This window comes from Phocoena sinus, chromosome 19, assembly GCF_008692025.1.
Source record: "Phocoena sinus isolate mPhoSin1 chromosome 19, mPhoSin1.pri, whole genome shotgun sequence".
NCBI classification, from domain to species: Eukaryota; Metazoa; Chordata; class Mammalia; order Artiodactyla; family Phocoenidae; genus Phocoena; species Phocoena sinus.
The window spans coordinates 58,637,224-58,655,469 of NC_045781.1; the positions used below are offsets into that span (position 1 = coordinate 58,637,224).

The 18,246-nt window shown below is 65.2% G+C and overlaps 1 protein-coding gene across 4 annotated transcripts in view; it reads right to left on the reverse strand.

Moving 5' to 3' along the window:
- The window catches only part of CBFA2T3 (CBFA2/RUNX1 partner transcriptional co-repressor 3), an 83,558-nt gene that overhangs the window by 11,701 nt on the left and 53,611 nt on the right, over positions 1-18,246 (reverse strand). For 3 of the 4 annotated variants that reach the window (XM_032613874.1, XM_032613877.1, XM_032613876.1), the window contains exons 2-5: positions 10,324-10,470; positions 7,255-7,332; positions 2,964-3,205; positions 2,765-2,854 (exon numbers count right to left, since the gene is read on the reverse strand). In XM_032613874.1, the coding sequence (XP_032469765.1) occupies positions 2,765-2,854; positions 2,964-3,205; positions 7,255-7,332; positions 10,324-10,470 (557 nt within the window). The remainder of the gene's footprint in view (positions 1-2,764; positions 2,855-2,963; positions 3,206-7,254; positions 7,333-10,323; positions 10,471-18,246) is intronic. The other variant, XM_032613875.1, reaches the window with a different exon arrangement.

The window sequence follows — 18,246 nt, forward strand, 5'->3', positions numbered from 1 at the left end:
AAAGAAGGTTCCATGCTGCCCCCTTCACAGACGGGACCGGCCGGAGGGAAATCAGTGTTTGCATAAACACCCGCAGTCAGCGTTACTGGAGCAGGTGTCTCCCATTCGGTGAGGGTTTATGATGTTTCCACTGCTTTCCCAAGGACCTGCTCCACTGCCCCACACTCCACTGCAGGCCCTGTGTCTGCCCACCCTGGCTGTGCTGTGTGACCGCGGGCAAGTCACTTAACTTCTCTGACTTCTGCCTCACCTGCAGCTGGAGCTGCAAGAAGCTCTGGCTCCTCCCATCCTGAGTGTGAGGCTCCCACGAGCTTCTCATGAGTTAACTCTCCCAGTCCCACCTGAGGAGGTGGGCTGTCACACCCCAGGGACCCGGGAGGGGACTGGGAAGTGGGAGTTCCGGTTGCCCAAGGGCAGAGCTGGGTTTGAGCCGGGTGGGCTGGCCACTGCTCCTGCCTCTGCTATAGGAGATGGCGCCAAGGGCCACCACATGGGTGCGCCACGGTTGGGCCTGGGAGGCCGTCAATCCCCAGGAAGGCGGTGCCCCCGCTGCTCCCAGGTCGCAGGTGGGGAAACCGAGGCCGCCCAGCAGGCCAGCACGCCCCAGGCTCCCTGCGGCACTCTGTGTGCTCAAGAGGCCAGGGTCCCACGGTGAGTGTGGGGGGGGGGCAGGGCCGGGGCACTTCCCAGGCAGGGCCGCGACGACTTGTCCACAAGCCCTGGGAACAGGACTGGCCACGCCCAGGAGCCCCACGTCTGGCAGACGAATGGACTCTGTCCCTGACAGCCCGCCGGCCCAGGGCCCTCACCCAGCTGCCCCATCACCAGGAGAGCAATCGGGGCGCCACAGCTCCGACAGCCCCGTGACTGTGCTGTGGGCAGGGGGCACAGCGAGGCAGGCACTGCCAGGCCTGCGCGTCCCGTCTGGCGCCTCACTGGGGTGTGCCTGGGAGGATGCGGGGATGCCAGGGCGAGTGGGCCTGGCCGGGGCGGCGCAGGGATGCGGCGTGTTTTCCCTGCTCCTGCTCCTCTGATAAACAAGGGCAGCGGACACGGGCGGGTGGGGCCTGTGCTGTAAATGTCTAATCTGACAGGATAAGCAGGCACTGCGTCCCCCACGATGGGGAGCGTGGAGTCAGCAGTACGTTGAAAGCAGGGAGGAGCGGGAAGGGCTCCTGATGAATTGCAAATGACTGCCAGGTGGGCAAACCCTCAGCCCAGCTCACGGCGAGCTCAGCGGGGTGTGGGCGGGAAGGCGGGAGGAGGGAGCGGATGTGGGGTCCCCTTGCAAGGAGGTGCGGGCCTGGGGCACACCCCGGGTAGGCTGGGAGGCTTGGAGCTGGAGGGATCGGGGCTCCGGCTTTGCTCCACCCCTCCACCAGAGGGGACCTCAGGGCCTCAGTTTCCCCGCCTGTTAACCGGGAACAGCGGCAGTGCCTGCGCCACCCCCCCGCACCCCGAGGGCTGCTGGAGGCTCAGCAGGGGCAGCTGCAAAGGACGCGTCGTCTGCAGAACACCTGAAATCCCCAGATGATGACGCCCAGTGGCAGTCGAGCACGTCCCAAAGTCTTTACCTGCGTGTCTCCCCACAACCTTCCCAATAGCCTGAGAATGGTTCCCACTTCACAGCTGCGGAAACTGAGGCACAGATGGGTGAACTAGCTTGGCCCAGGACAGTGGGGGCTAAGCGGCAGGGTTAGGGCTCGCATCTGGGCACGTCTGGGATGGCCTGTCTTCACGACCCTCTGAAAGGCAGGCCCCACCAGGGTGCAGCTGTGCAGGCGAGCATGGCCTATGGCTGGGAGCCCCACCTGGGCCTGGGAAACGAGAGCCCACCAGGCGCTCCAGGGCGGGCATCTCCCAAGCGAGCTCTGTGGAACCTGACCTGAGGAGATGCGCGCCAGCAGGGGCACCCGTGGTCAAATACATTTGGGAAGCATTTCACCTCCGCCCCCTCTGGGAGATGTGCGGCCCTGGAGGGGAGCGAAGGCCCTGAGGAGCACTGCAGGGGAGACACGGGTCTAACGCTTGTCCCCGTCTTGTGCATACACGTTGCCCAGCACCTTGTTAAAATGCAGATTCTGACTCAGTGGGTCCGGGCTGGGGCCCGGGAACCTGCATTGCCCACACACCCTGGTGTTGCTGCCACCAATCCAACACCAACTACCGAGAGGCCCTGGTCCACTGTTTATCTTCCGTGGTGACCACACGGCTGCCTTCCAACTGACACCCACTCAGCCATCTGTCTGCTTACCCACATGACCACCGTCTGTCCACTGTCCCCCTCCCCTCACTCCGTTCCAGGTACACCCTCGCTGCTCCTCAAACACAGCAGGCACACCCCTGCCTCAAGGCCTTTGCATGTGCTGTCCCCGCTGCCTGGCTCTGTTCCCCACTCTCCTCCCTCGCCCTCCTCTATCCTCATCAGAACGCACCCTCCCTGTAGCTCCAGAGTCTATGGCCGTTGTTGTCGGCTGGCATAGAGCAGGTGCTCAAAAAATAGCTTCTCGAGCGGCTGAGTGTATTGGTCACTAATATAACAGGATTGAGCCTGGGAGCTTGGTCTCCGAGCACAGGGTCGGGTGGCTGACTACTCTGGCCTGGCAGCGAGCTTGCTGGAGTCGGCCGCGACGACGGGTCAGCACTGATCCCCCCCGGGGGACAGGGGAGTCAGAGTCTTGAGAACAGTGGCTGATCTGAGCTGGCAGAGAAAAGACTCGGGGCTCCTGGGGCCCCAGCGCAGGGGAAGTGGGTTTGTCCCTACCTTCAGGAAGGGGATGACGAACGGCCGCAGCGGGAAGTTGGTGGCCTCCTGGAGCTTGGAATGGAACTCCTCGATGGTCAGCGTGGAGTTCTGGGGGGCGGGGCGGGGGGAGAAAACACCTTGCTTCAGCCCCAGGGAGAGGAGGGCAGAGACTGAGGGCTGGCCCGGCCCGGGGTCACCACGTCCCCACCCGACTCACCACGAGCCCCAGCACCAGCGTGCGCACGCGCTCCCCAATCTCCGGGGAGATGTCACTGCCGAACTGCTGCAGGGTGGCCAGGAAGCGCTTGAGTTTGCTGAGCTGCCGCGCCCCGCAGGCTGGGGGCAGCTGCTGTGTGGACAGCGCGGCGGTGCACGAGGTGGCTGGCCCATTGCTGAAGCCGCTGGGCGTGGACGGGGTGCCGCTGACGGCCGTGGGCGAGGGGCTGCTGCCGTTCATCACTGCGCGGGGAGAGGCGGGCTGAAGACGCTGCAGGGCGGCCGGGCCCCACGGACACCCTTTACAGACGCACAAACTGGGGCCCCGGCAGCGGGGGAGTACAGACGTGATCCAGGTGTGGCCCGGGCTCAGCGGCCCTTCGGCTTTGCTCTGGGCTGCGCAGTCAGGCCCTCCACACCCGGGGGACACCACGGCCGCACGCTGCCTGGCAGACACGCATCTCCTGTGAACAGGTAGAGGGGCTTCCCCACAACCGGGATCTGCGGGCCCACCCTCCTCTTCCACGGGGAGGTCCCTCATCCCCCCCAAAGGGTAGTGACCACCCCCCCACCACGACGGCCCAAAGCCACGCCCCAGTGCCTACGCAGGTGCCATCACCCGCATGAGGGCCCCGGTGCCAGGCTGACGGGGCTCAAGGTGGGGCAGGGGAGCCTGTACCCCCGGGACAAGCGGGGTTGGATGCTGGCGGGGGGACACCGCACAGCTGCTGTCTGGGGCTGCTGCACGGGTGGACGTGTGCGCACACAGGCCCCAGCTGCGTGCGGAGGACGAGCAGGTGACCCGAGGGGCTTGCGCTGAGCTTGTGCGGGGGCCCCGGAGCGGCACTGTGGGTGCCTGTGGTGACAGACACTGGGATGCTGTGAAGGGGACCAGGGGCAGGACCGTGACCCTCAGCTGAGTCTGCCCCAGGGCCGGGGAGCCTTGCAGAGCCTGACCACCTGCACCCCACTCCCCTGCACCAGGGCCTGCACAGAGATCAGAGGTCGTGGGCTCCCAGGGCCCTCGGTGATGGCGGAGGGGGTCTGGACACGGGAAGGCTGCACGGGACCCGCGCCTTCACACTCCTGCTTGCACACCCAACTCCCGCTCCCGCGCACGTCTGTGCTCCCTACACGACCGTCCCGAAGCCCACCCTCGCCCACACCCCGCACTCCGCGCACCTTCCCTCCCTCAGCAGCCCTGCACGCACCTCGCGCAACGTGCCAGACACACGTGCACTCATGCTCGCATACACGCGTATACGTGCGTGCAGATACCTAAACGTGCACACACGTGCACAGACCTCACGCGTGCTCGCACACAGGCCTGTGTGCACTGCATGCCTGCACAGCCCACAAAGACCTATGCACACACACGTGCGCACACGGGCACGGCGCACCCATGTGCACACCCATACAGCACACACACACGTGCAGGCGCGCTTCTCACTCACTCAACTGTGGTCCCCAAGGCCCGTGCCCTGGCCCTCCCGCCTTGTCTGGCTGGGTCGGTGCAGAGGCTGTGCGCTCACGCCTCGCTGGACTAGGGATCTGGGGATACAGGACAGCTCAGAGCTGCTGTTTTCTCAGGGCCGGGTTTCTCCAGGGCTCCAGCATCTGCCGGGGCCTGTGTGTGTGGACACGGGGGAGCAGCAGCCCCCTGCTCCGGGATGGGGATGCTGCTGGGCTCGGCTCTGGGAACTGGCCCCTTCTGAACAGCCACAGCACAGACGGAGGGTGTGTCGCTCTGCCCCTCCAGACCACGCCAGCCCGGCTATCCTGACCTGGCTCTGGGGGGAGGCCTCCGCCGTCCTGGCTTCGCCCAGCCTGCAAGGGCGGGGGCACGTGAGGTGGCCGCACGCCCACCCCTCCTCCCTGGGCCTCGGCTATCCCAGGGCTTGGTTCTCCAGGTCCCGGTTGCCGGCTCCACCCGCCCCTGCAGGCCTGTGGGAGCTCCCCTCCAGCCTGGAGCTCCCCTCCAGCCCTAGGCCTGCGCCATCCCCCTGGGAGCTGGAACTGGAGCACCCCGTTAACCCGAGCCCGCTGTCTGGTCGGCTCTGCTTGCACCTTCAGCTTCCATGACCCGCCTGCCGACACCTGCGAACGCTCCCCCCGGCCCCCCTGCCCTGAGCTGCGGGCCAGGGACCAGCCACCTAAGCCCCAGGCAAGGGGCCTCACAGTCCCTGAAGAGCGCACACAGTGCTCAAGGTCGCCTCCCGTCCCCCGGGGGCCCTGGCACTCCGCAGACCCTCAGAGGCAGACTAACGCAGCCCAGCCCTTGTGGGCGCAAGATAAGCACCCTGGTTGGGAGCGGACGTCCTGGACCAGCCCAGACATGCCGTGTCTGGCCCCCGTTTCCTCATCAGCAAACGGCCCTGGGCCCAAACCAGAGGTGGGGCTTCTGGGCCCGGAGGACGGGGTGTTCCGTCTGCTGCATGCTCCCCCTCGCAGGACCCAGGTTATCCTTCTCTCACTGGAAGGCGCTGGAAACGCCTGACCTGATTGCTTTTACGTGTTGGGTGATGGCTCATCGATAACCGGCCCCATGTAACAGACGTTTGGAAAGCCCTGGTTGCAAGCCAGGGTTGGCGCCAGAACAGACGTGCTGCCTCTGTGTCCCGAGAGGGGGCGGGCTGCAGGCGTGGTGACCCGCTCCGCTCCTGGGGCCCGTGCCCTTCACTCGGCCCTTGGTGCCGCTTCTCCCTCCCTGGAGACACAGTGCAGGTTGAAACCTGTTTGCCCCCCTGGTCTGGGCGACCTTAGAAGCTCCTTCCAGGACCCACAGGTGGCACACCGGCTCAGGGGTAATCCTACAGGACAGTCACTCTGGGGACTTCCTCTCGCTCTGGGATGGAAGGAGCTCCAGACACAAAACACGAAGGGTCCTGTCCCTCACGCTCTCCGAGGTGTGTCCAGGGCACCCTTGGACCAGAAGACCTTGCTGTTGTGCTAATTTTCTCTGTCATTGTGGAGCTGACGCGCGCGCGCGCACACACACACACACACGCACACGCACACACACACACACACACCCTGGTCGAGACTGATGACAGCCGCTGGTGGTCACCCCAGACAGGCCGGGAGGTGGCCTGCTGCATGGGGACTTCACCGCAGCGGGGGCTTCTGGTCACTCACGGCAGAGCTGGGCCGTCGCTCGGGGTCTGGATCCTCAGGGGCTTCGAAGACGTGCGGCTATCCGTGCCTCCTGGGACCCCGCCCGCCAGCCCCTGGCCTGGCCTCCCTGTGGCGCCCTTACCCGCTTGCCCTCGGCGCCCGGTCCTCCCGGCGGCCGGCCTGCCCTCGCTCGCTGCACTCCCTCCCAGGCTGCCGGGCAGTCTCAGCAGCTTGCTAAAGAGACGCCGAAAATAACCCTCGGCCACAAGTGCTTTCATTCCCACAACAGGTGTGTTACTAAGATAGACCACACGTGTCCCGGCCGAGGTTTGGGGGCACAGCGCAGCACCCCACGGCTCCCCCAGTCCCGGGGCCTGGGCCGGGGGGGCTAGGACGAGGCACCGAAAACAGCCCCTCCCGCCAGCCCCCCTCCCAGCCTTGGTGCTGGGAATCCCCGTCCTCCTGTCCACACAAAGCTCACAGGCCTCACAGCACCGCAGCTCCGTGGACACGCCAGGCCCTAGATGATGCCACACCTGGGTTTACATCGGGCCAGCCCAGATGGGCGAGCCCGCTGCGCTTGCTGGCTGACACACACTGCCAGCATCGCCCCATGAGAGCCTCGCCTGAGGGCATCAGCTGCGGCTTGGGCACTTGGACGGGAACGTCCACTAGTGACTGACATCTGCTGAGCACCCCGCGTGGGCCAGACTTCATGCTGACGTGGCCCAGGGCTTCGTGCGATCACCCTTGGCGCGGGCTCCATAACTTTCTTTCTACAGGTGGTGGTCCCTGCCTGTGGACACTGTGCCTGGAAGGGTAAGCGTGGGGTCTGCCCCAGGCTGGGGTCTGCCCTTGAGATGGGCTGTGGACTGGCCACTGACATCTGACCTTCTTGCAACTGTGGGACCTGCCTGACTTGCCCTGTTTTGAGTTGGGGAAAAGGAAGCTGAGCGAGGCCATCCGCCTGCCTGAGGCCACAGAGCGCGTGAGCGGCAGGGCTGGGTGTGAACTCAGTCTGTGACTTGGGGATCCTGGCTGCTCTGCTCTCCTGGGTCTGTCCCTTGGGCTCCATCCCCTAAGAGAGGCCTAGCCCGGCAGATGCAGGGGTGCAGGCAGAGCAGTGGGCGCCGGGTGAGGACCTCCCGGGTGGCCGTGGTTTTTGTTATTTTACTTACAAAGACAGACCATAGACCATTTTAAGCAGCCATGAAAACGGCCGTGGGGCAGAGACATCGCAGGCCCGTCCTCTCGATCTGTAAGCAAAATAAGAAAAGCACGCTGTGAGGAGGGAGGCCGGGCACCGGACGCTGCCCTGGGGGGCGTCTACAGTCGGCCCCTCCCCTGCCTCTCGACAGCGTTTTGGGGATTGGGACTCTGTCACCACCTTGGGCCAGTCCACAACCTTCTCTGGGCCTCGGCTTCCTTCTCTGAAAAATGGGCTGGATCAGGGGATGTCTTAGGGCCGTTTCTGGTGGGAACATCTGGGGCTCCACAAGGATTCTGGCACCTCCCTGGGTACGGGTGGGACACCCTGGCTCTTAACAGCTGTGTTTCTGGAAAGCGCCTGGTGACCCCACTCGGCACCATCCTCAGGGACCCGGAGCCCAGGTGATGGGCTTGAGGTCAACAGACAAACCAACGGTGGTTCCGAAACGAAGCCCAGGTCTGAGCTGCCGTGAAGGGCAGAAGCACCAAAGAGGAAGAGAGATTTGATTCGTCTGAGCTGGAGTTAGTGGGCAAAAGCCGCAAGGAGACAAGCTGTAGCACTGTCAACAGAGACTGAGCCCCCCGTCACAGGGGGTAATCAAGGGCAGGATGGAGCGCTAGCCCCTTAAGGGTCCTCCCAGCTGCCGAGCAGCTCCCTACATCCCTCCCCAGAGTTCTCTCAGCCCTCTGCCCCAGTCCCGAGCCACACCACAGCTTCAACTCTAAAATGAATTCGTGTCCAGGGCAGTCACCAGGCAAGAAGAACCACAGCCCTCAAGCCATGGCTCAAGGTCAGTCTCTGGTCAGCTTGGCTCGCAGGCCGGTCCTGGGGAATCTGGGGAGGTTCTTGGCAGGAATCCACAGGGAACGCAGGGGCTCCGTCTACTCTGGCTCCCATCAGCAGGTGCACAGATGCGGTTAACCACCCTGCTTTCAGGGAATTCGTGGGTTAGGGAACAAATCTGAGGCCACCTTGGAGGAAGCCTGACACTTAAGACAAAAGCCCCCAGCAGCCAGATAGCACTAGGCATCAGCTTAGGAAAGAAAGACGCTCTTGTCTCTCATAACCTCCATGCTCTAAACGGAGCCGGGACCCCAACGAGAGGGGACGGACCCTGAGCCACACGCAGGCTGCCACCCGCACGTCTGTTCGCAGGCCTCACGGAGGCGAGCCGGTGGTGTCAGCTGACCCCAGCCCAGTCCATAGCCTGGAACATCTGGTTCCCAGACCAGCACTGTCTGGAACACGGGCTCCTGGACCGGGAAGAAAAGCAGGCCAGGGAGTCGCGCCCACGAGGGTGGGGGTCCCCGGGTCGGAGCCCTCGACCAGACCCTCAGATGGTCTGCTGGTCTCTCCTGCTTGGAACCCGGACAACAGTTGTGGGGCAGGTCATCTTCCCAGGGGGAGCCGCTGTTGCCCCGTCAGGAAGAACTCCTTTTCCCACCCGGGCTGAGCGTAGGAGGGGGAAGTTTCGCCAGGCTGGAGCCTCCCCTCTCCACCCACGAGGCCGCACGGGGAGGCAGCGGTCAGTGGACGGAGACCGGCCTGCGGCTCAGCCCGAGGTGAGGACTGACTCTTCTGGAAAAGAGGGAGGGGTGACAGTCCCCGGGCGAGAAGAGTGAATGAGACAAGGCACGGCCACCTCTGGCCACTCCCGTGCGGTCAGTGCAGGCTGTGCACCCAGGATGGCAGAGGGCAGGGCCCCGGGGTGGGAGGCAGGGCCGGGCCCACCCCAGTCTCCGGCACATGTGGGGACCCCCACTCAGACCGACCCCGCGGGGACAGAAGCTGGAACATTCTGTGCCAAGCGATGTGTGGGGAGGGGTGCTTGGCCATTAAGCTCCCACTGTGCAGGGGGTCGCCCTGCTTTCAGGTGGCTGCTCCTGGGAGCAGGTGGTGTTACCCCATCTCCCAACAGAGACCGGCTCACAGCCGACATCCTACAACAAGGGGCCCAGCCCGACCTCCTTCTCCAGGTGGGGGCCGCTGCCTGGCCTCGGAGGGCAGAACCAGTACCCTTCACGCCCAGGAATAAAGGCTCTGAGCAGAGCCCAGGACCCTGGGTGGGCGGAGTGGAGCCCGATGAACCCGGTGGGAGCCAGGGGCCACCAGGCCAAGGCATTTGAGGTTCCTGCCCCAGAGACGGGCTTCATTAGGGTTTCAAAGCCTGGGGAAGGGTCCCCCAGTGTGGGGCTTTCTGGCTTCTGAACATGTGGGTGGGGGAGGCACGTGGACTGCCTGCTAGAAACACCTAGGACACACTGCTGAGACCTTGGTCGAGGGACAGGGAACAGTGTCCCCCACACCAGCCCAAGCCGGGGGTCTCCTCCTCAACTGCTCTGACTCAAAGGACCGGGGCTCAGGTGGTGGCTGTGGATTCCGAAGCCCACCCAGACCCTCTGTGTGTGCCGAGACGCTCAACCCAGGGCCCAGGGCCAGCGAGATACCACCTGGGGGTCAGGTCTGCCCACCACGTTGCTGGCAGCCGAGGCCCCCCTGACCCCAGCTCCTGGCCCACCCACACACCCGGCTCAGGCCTGGTCGCAGAGCTCCTCCAAGGCCACAGCTGCCTCCAATGGGCCCTCCAGGGCGTGCGGGCCCAAAAGGATTCACCCACATGCAAGTGACCTGCTGTGTGACCGTGGGGAAGCCCTCATCCCTCTCTGAGCTCCAGTACAGCAGCTAACCTTGACAGAATGCTCACCGTGTGCCCACCGTGCTAAGAACTTCTAACTCACTCGCCCTCACAGCAGCTCCTTGAGGCAGGGGCCATGACCAGCCCGGCTTTACAGATGAGGAACGCCAGGCCCAGAGAGGTTAAGAAGTTTGCCCAAAGCCTCACAGCTACCAAGCAGAAGAGCTGGGACCCGAACCTCAAAGCGTGGGCCCTGACCCATGATGACATCCTCCCTCTTAAAGGCCCAACAGGGGCGTTTACAGGTCCAGGATGGAAGCTCGGACCTTAACGGGCTCGAGGGACCCCCGGAGGTGCCTCTCCCTGCTGCGCCCCTCGGGGCCGGGCCCTGGGGTTACTCACTTGTGTGGGGTGTGAAGGGGGGGTGTCGCGTGGCCCCCTGGGATGCGGCGGGCGGCGGGGGCGGCATGCTGGGGGGCGTGGCCTGGGGCTGCGTCTTCACCTCGGCTGGGGAGCCAGGCATCGCGGAGGCCTTCTCCTTCCTGTCCGCTGTGGGCGCCATGGCCACCGGGGTGGGGGAAAGGAGAGAGAGACAGAGAGAGAGAGAGCACGGGTGAAGCAGGCCGAGGGGCACAGGGGTCGGTGCCGCCCAGCCCCACCTGGTTCCCGGCTAAGGGCCCCAGCAGCTGGACGTGGGCCTATGTTGCTGGGGGCCCAGGTGGGCGACTCCCAGATGGCCCCCGGGTAGCTTCTGGCTCTGCCTACAGAGCCCGTCCCAGGCCCCAGCCTGCCCCAGATAAGCCCCAGGTGTGCTCACAGGTGGCTGACATCCCACCCACCTAGGACCGGAGAGCAGGCTTGGGTCGGCCCATTTCAGGTGGGCTGGAGGGTGTAGCTTTCAGAACTCTGGCCAGCCAGAGCCGGGCTGGAGTTCTCACTGTGGAAGTGGCCCTGGGGGAGGCTGGATTGTCTCTCCTGCAGACCAGGGAGTCGGGCGGCATCCCCCAAGCCTGCGGTACCCCGACTCTGCTTGCATCAGCCCCTCCTGGAGGGCATGCGCAGACAGCCTCCCCACCCCCATTCCTGAACTCAGCAGGTCCGGAGCGGGCCTGAGACTCCGCACTTGTAACAGGCTGCCAGGGAGGCCCCCGGGGCCGCAGCTGCCCAGGTATTCTTTGCAGGTGGAGGGGGGTGAGCCTCTGGGCCTCCCCCCTCCATCTTAGCTCAGGGTCAGCCAGCACCGGGGCAGGCCGCCGAGACCCGGGAACAGCGGCTGGGATTGTGGGTGGGCGTCCCCACCTGTAACGAACAGGCACAGCCCACGTCGCCCCAGCCACTGCTCGCCCTGCTGACACTGACGGAGTCTCCCGGGGGCCAGGGGGCCGATGGGGCCAGGCTTGACACCTGTCAGCCATCACCAGGACGACAGCTCTGTCCCTCTGCCTCTGCCCATCCTCCCCTCCCAGGGGTCCCGCACAATCTGGGCAGACGTGGAGACGCACATGCACCCGGGCAGCCACCTCCGTGAACGGCGATAATGCTAACGAACGGCATTTACCGCCACCTGTGCCCCAGACCGTGCAGACCTCCCCTCATCGCTCCCACATCCTCCTTTACAGAGAGGAGATGCCCTCGGCACTCCAGGGCCCAGGGGGTGAGAGCAGAGAAGCCCCCTCCCCACCGGGCCCCACGGAAGGGCGAAGCAGCCGCTCACCAGCAGCCACCCGGCCTCGCAGCACCTGCTGTCCACTCAGCTGGCCTCCCTCCCGCCCGGGGCCCTGCCCCCCAACAGCCCGTCTGTCAGGAGGCTGACGGCTTGGCACACGTGTGCCACAGCTGTGGGGGCCCGTCAACGCCACGCCTGGCCACGGGGCTGGCGGCCAGTCCCCAGTGACAACCAAAGAAGGAAAACGTGGCCAGCGCCGTGGGCTCCAGGCCACCTCTGTGGGGTGCAGCCCCATCCTGGCCAGCCCTTCATCTGACCAGGCCACCCTGGGGCAGGCAGTCCCGCCAGCAGGCCAGGGAGGGCGCTTAGGGTGCCAGACTGGGACGCCTGGGATGCAGGGCCTGGTCGGACCTTCCAAAGCCCTTCCACGTTGGGGCTTCACTGGAGCGTCACGGGTGGAGCAGACCAGAGAAGTGGATGGAGAGAAGCTGGCGGGAGGGGGCCATCAGGGAGGGTGGACCGTCATCAACAGCCCGCGATGACGAGGGTGCCACATCGCAAGGAGCCTTGCGCCCACCCCACGGATGCCTGCCGCGCCTGTGGACGGAGCGGGCAGTGCCCTGCCGGTGCCCGGAAAGCAGGCCCGAGGCCGTCCACTTACAAAGGAGACACACACACGCTCCTGGAAGATGACAGTCGTGGCTCCTGTTCCCAGGAAACCCTGTGAGGGGGACGCTGCTGCCAGCCCTGTTTTACAGGCACAGAGAGGTGCAGCCATCCACCAAGGGCACACAGCACGTATGGTTTGGGTGGGTCTGCAGGGTTCCAAGGCCTGGTTGACATCAACGCAAACTCTCCTCCTTGCAGGAGAGGCAGCAAACCCAGGTGGATGGAGGTTCCGGGCTGGCTGGGTGGGGGCACCCTGTGGCTCTCCCAGGTCCCACCTCCAGCCCTGGGTCCTGGGTCCCGGGTCCCCAAGGGCTGTGCACAGTGGAAACCCCACAGGTCTTGAATCTTGTTTGAGTCTGGCTCTATTGCCTCCTGGCTGTGTGACCTAGGGCCAGTCACCTCACCTCTCTGAGCTGACTCTGTAAAGGCTGAGGGCAAAGCTCTCAGTGAAATTCGGTCACCGTTTACGGAGCAACTTGTGTGCCGGGACCCTGCCCTGGAGGCTGCCCTCGGCACACACCCCAAGCCATAAAGCAGAAGGTGACAGAGCCCCTCGGGGAAGAGCAGAGGTGGTGTGGAGACCGCGAGCGACAGCAATTGTGGTCCAGGGACAGAGAACACAAAGGCAGCAGGGAGTGTGCAGGGCCTCTAGCTGTGCAGGGAATCGACAGGAGGCTGGCTGGGCCGGGCTGGTGGGCAGCAGGGAGCCAGTGACGGTTCTGCACAGCATCCAGGAGACGTCATCTCTCCTGCCTGAAACCCTCCAGCAGCTTCCCCTGCACGTGGGGCTTCCCAGGGTCCTACCCCCCGGCCTGCTCCCACGACACCCAGAGCCCCAGCTCGGAGCCCTCACAGCCACCCCGGACCACTCCCCCTTCCCTCCTGGGGGTCCAGCTCCGACCTCATGTCCTCAGGAGAGGTGTCCCCACATGAGACATGAGGGTCTCTAGCTCCCCTGGAACGTGACCCCCCGAGATGACCTTGTTTCCTGGCTCACCTGTCGCAGGGTTTCTGGCTGGGCTGGCACTTCTGGAAGGCCGGCCACGAGAATGAGGTCACCACCGGCAGCCCTCCTAGAGGAGGGGTCTCCCTGCTCAGGGGCCAGAAGGGGCAGGTCGGGGGGTCCTGGCTGCCCTGGCTCCAAGGTGGGCCGACATGGGGGCTGCTGAGGGGCTGTGGACGCACCCACAGCTCACCCTGCACTCTTGCCTTCCTTGGGGCTGGCCGAGCGAGGACAGCAGGGTGCGAGGGAGCTGAGTCCCACCCTCCTGACGAGTGGCTGCCTCTGAGCCAGGCTCCCCACCTCCCTGGGGTGCAGCACGGATCAGAGGAGGAGAAGCGTTCTTAGTGGGGGGCCGAGCACCACCGTGGTCACGCCACCCGCGGTGGCAGCTATGATTACCGTCCTCTCGCCACCTCTGCACCCCTGAGCTGTGTGTGGAGCCCTGGTCAGCCCGTGCTGGAGCCAAGCCTGCCCGCCTGCTGGCCTGCGTGGCCTGAGGGCACACGGCTAACCACCTGCCAGACAGGCGGCCTCACCCTCCCAGGAGCCGGCTTCCTGCCCAGCCCCTTTCAAGGGCCGCGCCAGCCAAGGGCTGCTCCCTCACCCCCTAAGCCCCACCGCGAGGCTCGGACCCCCGAGGGCTGTGACACAACCTTACTGCCCATCTGGCAGCCTGGGTAGAGCCGTGTAGGCAGGACCCTGCACCCACAAGCCAGCACGAGCAGGAGCTGGCCAGGACGTGGGTGCCTGGGGAGGGGCCCGCTGTTGGGTGCTGACTGCTGGGGGCCGGTGAGGGGGCAGCTCCCACCCCCGCCAAGGCTGCGGCAGGGGGGACGTCCCGGCAAGTTCCAGACTCTGCCCAGAAAACCTGGGCCGGCCTTGTGGGGCAGCTCTTCCCCTCTCCCCCATTCGCAGGTACGTCTGCCCCCAGCGTCCACTCCCAGGGGTCCTCAGCCCCGGGGGAAGCCAGGCCCCGTGTGCTGCACGTCCCCACGGCATCTCATTGGATCCTCATGGCCCCCCCGGAAGGCGCTGTCAGAGCCCCTGTACCGTGGCATCCTGTGCCCCGCCTATGAGAGGCACTGACCCCACCCATGGGACCCCGGGCTCGAAGGGTCCCCCTGCACCCACCCCGGCTCTGCGTTTCCCCCACTCCTGATTCTAGGGTCATTGGGGGTCCTCAGCCCGAGACCCTCCACCAACACCAGGGGTCCTCCTACACAAGCCCCCCTTTAGGGAGCTCTGATCTAGCAGGTCGGTTATGGGGCCCAGGCAGCTGAATGTGTGTCAAGTTTTAAGTTCCTTGTTTCTTATGAGATTGATATATAAATAACAGCTTCCCCCATGACGGCTTAGCACGTGCCCCTCATGCCTCAGCTTGCCCACCCTTCATGCCTCAGCTTGCCCACCCCTCAGGACCCCAGGGACCGACTTCGACTAAGAATTCCATGCCCCTGCTCGAGGACACATTGCACCTCAACAGCAGCCCCAGGAGGCGGGTCCTGCCATCGCGCCCATTTTATAGATGGGGAAACTGAGGCTCGGGGAGGACAAGTGACTTGCTCAGGGTCTCAGAGCCTGAGGGCAGCAGGGACCGAGCCTGGGGACTCTCCATCAGAGCCTCAAGCCCCCGCGCCCTGCAATCACTTGGGAGATTAGGAAGTTCTGAAGCCAACCCAGGGCTCCCTACATGGGCCGACCAGAACACGGAAAGGGCAGCTGCCTGGGGTTTGAGGCCGGGGCAGGTTCATTGCTCTGAGTCAGTGGGTAATGAATGCCCTGGGCGCCCTGACTCTGGGGCAGGGGAGCACAAGGACCACCTTCCCAACTCCTCGGGCTCTTTCCAGATGTTAGAGCTCCAGGGAGGAAGAATCGGGCCGGCCACAGCATCCCTGTCCCTTCCCCAGCCCCGTCAGCAGCCAGGGGCAAAGCCAGCAGCCACAGCAGCCCCAGAATCCCACACAGAAATGAAGTGGAAGATGGGGCGGAAGCAGAAGACACGTCTGGGCTTATCCCCAACTGGGGCTCCCCGCCAGCTCTCCTGGAGTCCCTCACAGCGCCTTGACCAGAACGGCGGCCCTTGTGCTGCCAGGTGGGAGACATCTCTAGGGGTGCCAGACCCCGCACCCATGGTCCTGGCTCAGAGGTAGGCAGACAGGGGCGAGGGGCCCAGCCAGTGACTCGTGACCCTCTCACAGCCCTCGGAGGCAGACGGTGCTCTGCTCCAACCTACGGATGGGGAACCGAGGCACAGAGAGGCTAGGCGACCTGCTCTGTTCACACAGCTGAGAAAGGGCTGGAGGCGGCCCCAGAGTCTTACCACCTGCCCCGAGGGCCGCCGCTGGAGGTGGTCCCCATCCAATCTTCTTCTAACTGTCCGTCCCCCGCTCCCCACCGGCCCATTCCGATCCTGTAGGGCGGGGGGTGGTCCCCGCTGGTGACACCCAGTGAGCTGGAGGGTGAGACGCGAGCGGCGCCCCTCGGGGCTGGACTTCCTCCCCTGGCCTCTGTCGCAGCCCCACCCACTGCCCCGCACTCCCAGCCCTCGAGAACATTCCCAGACCCCTGCGGCGCTCCCCAGGGCCCCTGGGAGACCCTGCGTCTTTCCCAGACCGCAGCTCCAGTTCCCACTACACGTCACTAATCTGTTGACAGAGGAAGCTGCTCTCTGAGGCCGGGCGCAGCCGGTGGGAAAGAACGTTGAGTGTGCGGAACAAGCCACCCCATCCATCACTGTCCTTGCCTCCTGTGTTCCCAGCCCGCCCTGCCCGTCTGAGAACTGGCCACAGCCCAGCGCTCCCAGCCCTGGGGTTCTAGAACCCTCCACGGGAGGGGGGCCATGAGCACCGGCACAGCCCATTCCCCATCCGTGCGCCGCAGAAACAGCGGGCCCCGCTTTGATCTTTCGTGCTCTGATTCTGCCGTTACCTCATTTGACCCTCATAGAAGCTGCAGGAAGTGGGAAGGTGGGAAGGTGGGCCGGTACCGATGGGTAACACAGCTGCGGTGACAGAGTCCGGACCGCGAGCCAGGCCTGAGCTGAGCAGGCCACACGGGTCCCCCGGCCTGGGACGTGGCAGATGAGGAGGCCGAGGCTCAGGGCCCAGAGGCCACTCTGTGGGGTGTCGGGACGTGACCCGTGGCGCACCCACACCCAGTCCCCGGCACTGACACGCAGGCAGGCAGGGCGGCTCGGCAGGAGGCCCGCACCCCGAGGAGGAGCCCTGCGCCCCGGACCCTCCCCTGCGAGCGGGTGGCCCCTGGGCACACTGCCTGGCCTCAGCCTCCACAGCTGTAGGTAGGGGATGAGGAGGGAGCCCCACTGGGCCCGGCTCTGAAGTGCTGGCCTCCGCCCTGGGCCGGGCAGCTGGCCGAGGTTCTGAAGCTCCTGCCGAGGTGGACCGGACACTGGACTTCCTTGGAGGCAGAGGGGCGAGCTGGCCCCCGAGACACGTTTCCTAAGAGCATTACCAGGTGGCCCCCTGCCCCTCGGCCGGCATCCTGAGAGTGCCCCAGGACCCTCTGTGAGTGGCCGTCCCCTCTCTGCCCTCACCTCTCACGCTCTCCTCCACGCCTTTGCCCGAATGCGACGATCTTTCTCAGCGAAACCAAGTGCCCAAAGTAGGGCCAAGCACACAGTAGGTGCTCCACAAATGCTGTGGAGTCAGGACCAAGGGAACGGGGAGATGGTCCACGGACAGCGGGACGGTCATAGCCTCGCCAGCCCCACAGGCTCCCTTTCGGCAGACGCCAGTCCTGAACCCCCAGCCCAGAACCTCGGCCAGAGACTGGAGGGGAACCTCCCCAGTCAGGTGTCCTCTGGAGCCCCGTCCTCCGTCCTCGGAAGGCCTGCGGGCAGGGCAGCAGCTGGCTGGTGTCAGGTGTCCCGGGAAGAGCCCGAGGTGTCCCCAGCGAGGGCACACAGCCACCCGTCCCCGGCACCTCCGGGCACACTCTGTCCTGCTCAGGCCAGACTCTCCCAGGAGGATCTCAGTGTGCCATCCCCACAGACATCCTGCCCAGGGCGGGGCAGCGCATCCATCGGGGCCCAGCCTGGGCTCCCGGGACCCTTCATCCCACACCAGCCCTCGAGGAAGACGCCGCTATCACCCCGCTTATGGATGGGGACAGCAGGGCCCAGAGTCACAGTAAGCGAGGTGCCTCCAGGGTCCAGGCCCCCTATTTCCTTTCCCATCAGGTCCAAACTGTGCGTGTGACATTCGGGGCCCGCACGGCCTCATCTCCGTGTCCTCCAAGGCCCCGACGGCTCCCGAGTGCCCACGCTCTCTCAGGCTCCTCCTCCGCGTGGCAGAGCCCTAGTCCGGGTGATGTCGCTGCCCGCTGACGCCATGATGAGATCGAGGGGTTGGAGGTCGGGGTTCACGCCAGACCACAGCTCAGCGAGGCTGCAGAGTCCTCTGACTCTGGCACCACTGGGTCCCGGCCAGGGTTTCCCTCCCTCCTTCTCTTCCTTTCTTCTTACACCCCCTATTACACCACCGCTATGAGCCCCAAGGCCCCTTCTAACTACCAACAGCCCCCGACCCCCCACAAGCACAGAGGAGACAGAAGCGGGTGTGTCTGTGGGGAAGTCAGGCAGCGCACGCTGAAGTCCACGGCTTCAGGGCGTCCCTCGTGGGCAGCACCCGCTCGAAGACGTGCCCGTGTGTCAGACACGGACACCGTGGGGGCCCTCGGACCCCGGTGCAGCGTGGTCGAGCACGGGCACCGTCCCCCAGCAGTGACAGCTCGTGGAGGTGAGAGCAAGGTGCGTCAGCCCACGAGTGGCCCTCCTGAGCGCCGGGCGCCCACGGGGTCCCGCTGCGTCCACACGAAGGGTGGACGTTGTTCTGCTCACGTGGTCCCAGGCAGGTTTCTGGCCTTATGACCGTCAGGCAGGACCTTGGAAGCCATGAGAGACGCGGGCGATGCTGGCGGTGCAGGCAGGTCCTTCCGGAAGGCCGGCCCCGAGCACGCCCTGGGGACA